The 7,064-nt window shown below is 36.1% G+C and overlaps 1 protein-coding gene across 2 annotated transcripts in view; it reads left to right on the top strand.

Annotated features, from left to right (window-relative positions):
- LOC109233357 (ATP-dependent zinc metalloprotease FTSH 10, mitochondrial-like) overlaps positions 377 to 7,064 on the top strand; it is an 8,507-nt gene continuing 1,819 nt past the window's right edge. Inside the window, exons 1-6 of one of the 2 annotated variants that reach the window (XM_019399209.1) lie at positions 377 to 718; positions 823 to 1,045; positions 1,143 to 1,217; positions 3,147 to 3,274; positions 5,147 to 5,632; positions 5,766 to 6,533. In XM_019399209.1, the coding sequence (XP_019254754.1) occupies positions 662 to 718; positions 823 to 1,045; positions 1,143 to 1,217; positions 3,147 to 3,274; positions 5,147 to 5,632; positions 5,766 to 6,533 (1,737 nt within the window). In that variant the 5' untranslated portion in view covers positions 377 to 661. Of the gene's footprint in view, positions 719 to 819; positions 1,046 to 1,142; positions 1,218 to 3,146; positions 3,275 to 5,146; positions 5,633 to 5,765; positions 6,534 to 7,064 lie in introns of both variants that reach the window. The other variant, XM_019399208.1, reaches the window with a different exon arrangement.

The following is a 7,064-nucleotide window of genomic DNA, read 5'->3' as shown; positions in this document are numbered from 1 at the left end:
TTATTTAGTGCTGCAGTTTTTACAAATGAACTAAATAACTTCAGCATCTTCTGCTGAAGTTTTTGAAAAAGCTTTATGACAAAACTAATGAATCCAGGACAAGAAAACTTCAGCTTATTTAGTGCTGAAGTTTTTACAAATGAACTAAATAACTTCAGCATCTTCTGCTGAAGTTCGTATTGCCTTTGCTACTTCATGCCCGTCTACTAGAATGGTGAAGTTTTGCGTGATTGCCTTTGCTACCCCGTATGCTGAAGTTACACGAAAAAATGGGTAGGCTAGTAATTTTTTTTGCAAAGCGGGCACAAATTTGTAAGTCCCCCGTACTCAATGGAACAAAGCCCATAAAAGGAAGTCCGGTCCATAATTAACCACGTAACCGAGTCGGTCTTTGTTCCCGGTTTTCTCCAACTTCTTCTATCCTGTCCATCCTCCGTCCTACTTCCTTTGATTTTCCTCAACCTTTTTTCAAACTCAGAAACCTGTATTATAGGTCACACCATATACATTAAAAAACACGGAAACTACCTTTTCAAACTCTGCTACCTTAAATTAAATTATTTTTCTTTAGGTTTTATTCAATCGATTCCTCTCTGATTTGAATCAAATTTTTAGGGATTAGAAATTTTGTGCAGAAATTCATGTTCGGATCATCACAAAGATGATTCTTTCACGTATTAATCGCTCTCTCTCGAAATCGAAATCTTCGATTAATAAAGTAAGCTGCAATTTACATAAATTTTAAATCTTTTCGTATTTTCTGAGTTTATTTATGTTAATGTTGTTAGTATGATACGCCTTATTTATTTATTTATTCAGCAGGCATTAGTTTCTGGTGTGAGAGGAGTGATTTTGAATGAAGTGGCATCGCGTAATGCGTGCGTTACACGCGTCAATGGCGGGTTAGGGTTTGTGAGAAGCTACCTGACATCTATTGGAGCTGGAAAACAAGGTGTCAATAAGGCATATTTGTCGGAACTTGATTCACTATTTGCAAACCCAAGACTCCGGAGGTTTTTTTGCAGCCAAGGATCAAAGAATAAAAGTGAGAATAATTCTTTACACGTTTTTTTTTTCTTTTTAAAAAAAATAAAAACTTTTTCTTGGTGATGGATTCATATTGTTGTGTTTTGATTATGTAGACTACGAGAACTATTATCCGAAGAATAAGAAAGAAGTCCCAAAAGGGAACAATCAAAAGGCGGAGTCGGGCAAAGGTATGCAACGCAATGAATTAACAGTTTGTGCATTTGATGTTCAGTAACATATGATGAAGTAAAATTATTGTGGTAAGTTATTAGACTTTACTAGAATGTGTAAATATTGGGAATATTTCAGTTCGAGCTAAGTTTTTGTTTTCTAAAGTATGTTGCATATGATTAAATAGGACTTTGGATTACTAAAATCATTGGTGAGAGTAAGTGTTAGAGATATAGCTCATTTATACTATTCCAAATGTTTAGGAAAATGAGAATACCTATCTATGAATAGAGATGTAAATTAGCAAGTGGAATAGCGCCTTATTTACTTAAGTTGAATGTGTCGAAGTAGATTTTGATATTCTGCAATATCCCTTGTTTGGTCCTTCGTCTTAAGGACTGTGTAAAAGTGACTCTACACTGCCTATGCAAATCATGGATTAAAGCCTTCTTACTGCGAAGACAACCTTTGTTTTATGGAAGTTTATGGTACTGAATTTCTTGGAGGTTAAGATTACATGCTTTGCATGCATTCAAAATTATACTGGGAATTGGTTGTCTTCAATAGCAACTCTCACTTCAAAACCGTCTATATGTTCTTAATTTGACAGTGCAAAATGTCTGATATATTTATGTCAGTGTTAGTGAAAGGCGTCACTTTGTCTATTGAGCGATGCGATGCAAAGAGTTATCACTTCATGGGTGAAGTCATGCAGTTTAGAGAAGTGTGAGAATATTAACGTTCTGCGAGTTCATTGATATCGGCGATTGGATTCTGAATTTTTTTTTCAATATTGTTATACTACTCCCTTCAAAATTAAATTCATTGGTATTCCTAGTTTTCAGCAAAATGTATGCTTCACTTCAAAGAAGCATGTGCTTCACTTCATGCTTTTCGCTTCAAGACACATGGATCTTGTCACTCTTCTGTGCTTATCGCTTTTAAAATGCTGTTTTATGTTATCTAAGAGGGTTTCACAGATAATCCTCTATTTACGAAAAGATAAGAATGTATTTATTATTGATGTTGAGAAGAGAGATATCATTACTTTCGCATATCTCACTCATCAACATGGCATACATAACCGAACCTGGGCAAGAACAGTTAGGTAAACTAGCTGACCGCATGTTAAATAAGTTATCTTTTAGAAGTTAGAAATTAATATACATCTAGCAACTAACCAGGGTTAGCTTCAGGATTTACTCTCGAAAAATAAAATGATCTAATCTGCATCATTGATAATCTGATTAGGTACAATGTCCTGTGAGTCTTCCCTTTCTTTTTCTGTTTTTTCTTTCTTTTATCCTTTTCAGCGAATAGTTCTTTCTTCAATATCCTTAGACGAATCTTTTCCAGAGCTTATTTTTGGATCACTCTTAATTCTTCCCTTCATTTGTGTCAAAAGATCTATTACGAGTTGCGGATGCAGAACTTTAGTTAATGAGCTGATAAATTAAATATCTTTTTAAAAGGTTTGCAGTGGCTTTTGAATGAATAAGAAAATTGTATTTGTTTACATTAATTTAAAACAAGGGACAATGTTCTCTTTATTTTGCATATAGTTGAACTGAAGCTCTCTAATTAAACACTTCCAGTGGACGAAGAGATATTCAATTGACTTTAGTGCGAAAGTAATCTTTGTATATGGAAGTTTATGGTGCTGAGTTTCTAGGAGGTTAAGATTACACAGTTGCTATGGAAGTTTATGGTGCTGAGCTTCTAGGAGGTTAAGATTACACAGTTGCTATGACTCTAAAAAATGTAGTATCATTGCATCCTCTATCATGGGGTATGAAACAAGTGGTAAGTCCTTTTCTGAAAAGAAAAAAAAACAAGTGGTAAGTAACAATTGCTAGCATGACTTCCGCATTCTTTTCCCGTTTCTTGTTGTGTTCTCTTTTGTCCTGTCTATGGTGAAAAATTAATTTTGGTTTCTTTTTTGGCAGAGGAAAGTACAGGCGAGCAAGGAAACCCTCAGGACTTCCTGAAGCAATATCAAAATATACTCACACCCTTGTTATTTATTGGATTTATTCTGTCATCGACACTTCTCGGTCCTCGTGAGCAGAAGGAGGTTAGTCTTAACCAACACTTCTACAGTTGGAGTTTTCATTGTTCCAGTCCCTTTCTCTTTCTTTTCAAGGACGAGTTTAGTGCCTTATGGAGTGTGAGTTCCATGTGTACTTGATTGTGATCGTGCTGATATCTATGTTAGGACCAACTTTCTGCAATCATGGCTTACCTTCTTCCGAGAAGTGGAAATGAAAGAACAAATAACTTTACTAGTAAATGAGGATACTATGATAGAGGGTGTTCAAGGTAGGGATTGATTTTGGGGAATTGGTTTGGAACTTTCATGGACGGAAGTGGTGAGTTGGTTTGGAAGAATTAGTTTTGGAGTTGGTGTTTGAAATGACATTTTCTATAGTTTCCAAAACCTAAATAATTTGGTTTCACTTTGTTTTCTTTCCAAACACATGTTAGCTTTTGCTTTTGGAGTGTTGTCCCAAGACTTCCTAAAATCCTAATGCCATTTAAAAAGATTGACTCATATTGCTGTCAGAAGAATTCCATTACAAAAAGATTGAATGAATTAAGTACTTTTTTGTTTTGAGGGAGATCAGAGTGATGAAATTAACTATTCTGCATTAGTGTTGAATGTTGTGGAAGGTATCACTTGCAATCTTTTTGGGTTTGGGTATCATTTGATTATAAGTTTTTTCGCAAAGGATGTTTTATATTATAACAACTATACTTGGTTTATAAACAGACTTGGTTTTGCAAAAGAACTCAGAAAGTTCCCTAAAAAACCGAAACAGATTTCAGGTGCTTTTCATTGTTTACAGAACAACTATTCGTTCCAGAAACAATTCAAACACAGTTATTGTCTAAAAATTGTTTTTCAAAAGTTTCAGTTTTCTAGGAAAACATGGAAAAAATCCGAACTTCACGTAAGGTTTCACAAAAACCGTGATTGAGAAAAAAGGTTTGCTGAGCCTTATAGTGATCAATGGAGATACTGTGTTATAACTTATACCATGAATGCAGCAAGGAATTAGATTTAGTGTAACTAGATATTTATGATAAACTCTGCAATGGATTTGCAGCTTTCTCATATAGTATTGTTCTATTGGTCTGCAACCATTACTTCTTCCTTCCTCCCCCCCTCTCCCAGACGGCGCACACATATAAATGGATTAACTTGTATATTGCTAATGGAAAAGTTGAGCTTGTCTTTTACAGTCTGACTGATGAATGAAAGAGTTGATGTTTTTATACCATATACTGGTTCACGGATAATTTCATGTTTTTCCAGTCAAATGCTTTGTATTTAGAGACCTTACTACCTGTTTGTCCTGTACGGCAAATCCAGATGAAGCAGCTATTTGCCTTAGTAGAGCAATACATCTAGAACAAGAAAATAGTGCATGGTTTTAATTGAATTCCTATGATGAGATACATGAGCCGTTAACCTCAGTTGCATTTCCTAATTAACTTTTTACTTATACTCTGAAATCTAACTCATCAACAAGTTTAGCGATAACTGCACTGGATGGAAGATTGTTACTTTTTAAAGAAACATACAAAAATGAGAAAGGAAACCTCAGTACTCCCTCTATTTTATCCCACCTGGTCATCCTTGCATATCGGTTATATATTGCCATCATTTGAATTGGTTATATTGACATTTATAACAATAGCGATAACAATAGTAATAATAAAAATAAAAGTGGATGACGAAGGACTTCTTTTCAAAGTTTTACCGTGTAGCACTGAAATTAATTAAGCAGTGTGACTTATGTATATGTTGAATCTTTTCAGTGATACTACTAAGCAGGTTTTTATTTTCTAGGAGCAGCAATTTTATCTTATCTTTCATTAATTGATTGTCTTCTGAATCTTTCTTCTCTTTATCATGGTTATTTCGCTTTATGTAAATTTTCAGATTAGCTTCCAAGAATTCAAAAACAAGCTACTTGAAGCTGGTCTAGTTGATCGAATTGTTGTCGCTAACAAATCTGTGGCCAAAGTTTACGTGAGAAGTTCTGCACCTGGTATTAATCAAACAGGCGATGACACTGTTCAAGGTCCTACAAGCGGTACGAATGGTGGAAGAAACACGGGCCAGTACAAATACTATTTTAACATTGGGAGTGTTGAGTCATTTGAGGAGAAGCTTGAGGAAGCACAAGAAGCCTGGGGAATAGACCCTCACAATTATGTTCCTGTGGTGTATGTTGATGAATTGAATTGGTTCCAAGAACTGATGAGGTTTGGTCCAACAGTATTGCTTCTAGCTGTCCTTTATTATATGGGACGAAGAGTGCAGGGTGGCATAGGAGTAGGAGGCTCTGATGGAAAAGGTGGTCGTGGAATATTTAATATTGGCAAAGCGAATTTCACCAAAATGGATAAAAATGCGAAGAATAAGGTAAGAATAAGTTTCTATTGTCTGTGCAGCTTAAAAAATAGCAGCATTTTGAAATGGAAAATTTTAAAAATGATACATGCCATGAATTTTCATGATTATTTCTTGGAATGTTATCAACACTTTCTTGGTACAGGTTTTCTTCAAGGATGTGGCTGGATGTGACGAGGCTAAGCAAGAAATCATGGAGTTTGTCCACTTCCTTAAGAACCCCAAGAAGTACGAGGAGTTAGGAGCCAAAATTCCTAAGGGTGCTCTGCTAGTGGGTCCTCCTGGAACTGGAAAGACACTTCTAGCTAAAGCTACAGCAGGAGAATCTGGTGTACCTTTTCTCTCGATTTCTGGGTCAGAATTTATGGAGATGTTTGTTGGTGTTGGGCCATCTAGAGTTAGGAGCTTATTTCAGGAGGCAAGACAGTGTGCACCTAGTATAGTATTCATTGATGAGATTGATGCTATTGGTCGAGCAAGAGGGAAGGGAGGCTTTGCTGGAGGAAATGATGAACGTGAGAGTACTTTAAATCAACTGCTTGTAGAAATGGATGGATTTGCTACCACATCTGGTGTAGTTGTACTTGCTGGCACAAATAGACCTGATATATTAGACAAAGCCTTGTTAAGACCTGGTCGATTTGATCGCCAGATTAGCATTGATAAACCCGACATCAAAGGCCGTGATCAAATTTTCAGAATCTATCTGAACAAGTTGAAACTTGACCAGGAGGCAGGGTTCTATTCACAGAGACTTGCTGCTCTAACACCTGGATTTGCTGGAGCAGACATTGCAAATGTTTGTAATGAGGCTGCTCTAATTGCTGCTAGGAATGAGAGTACGATAATTACCATGCAACATTTTGAGTCAGCGATAGACAGGGTGATTGGTGGTCTAGAGAAGAAGAATAAGGTATTGGTCTTCTCCTTTTCCCCCTTCCATTTATGTACTTTATCTCATGTTTCCATACCTCCATTATTAGCAAGTAAATTTCTTTCCTGTCTTACGATGCGTATGAATAAAATATTTAACCGAATCATATTAGGGTTTGTATTGTAATTCGATCAAATTGTTGAGTTCTTGCTGTTATAAGAAGAGCGTTGTGAGGTGGGTGAACGCCTTCTAGAGTCCTGGGTAAACCACTGTGGCATAAGATGGGATACTTTAAAATTTTAGAGGCAGATGTTTACAGCATTGGAAGGAACTAAATCAACCTGTCCAATGTTGCAAGATTGTAATTCGACTTTGAACCACTCGAGCACTTTTTTGAATATTCTGTCATCCAATGGCCCCCTCCTTTTTTTTGTGTGGTCATCACATCAGAGGTTTAGATATATTCATTTTGAACTGTCTTGGAGCCAACTGAATCTTGTCAGTCTAACTGAGCTTCGTCATTTGCTGCTACCTGGAGGATCTTAACCTTCTGTTTGTCTAGGTTGCATC

Source organism: Nicotiana attenuata, chromosome 10, assembly GCF_001879085.1.
Source record: "Nicotiana attenuata strain UT chromosome 10, NIATTr2, whole genome shotgun sequence".
Taxonomy (NCBI): Eukaryota; Viridiplantae; Streptophyta; class Magnoliopsida; order Solanales; family Solanaceae; genus Nicotiana; species Nicotiana attenuata.
This window is presented reverse-complemented; position numbering and strand designations above follow the sequence as displayed.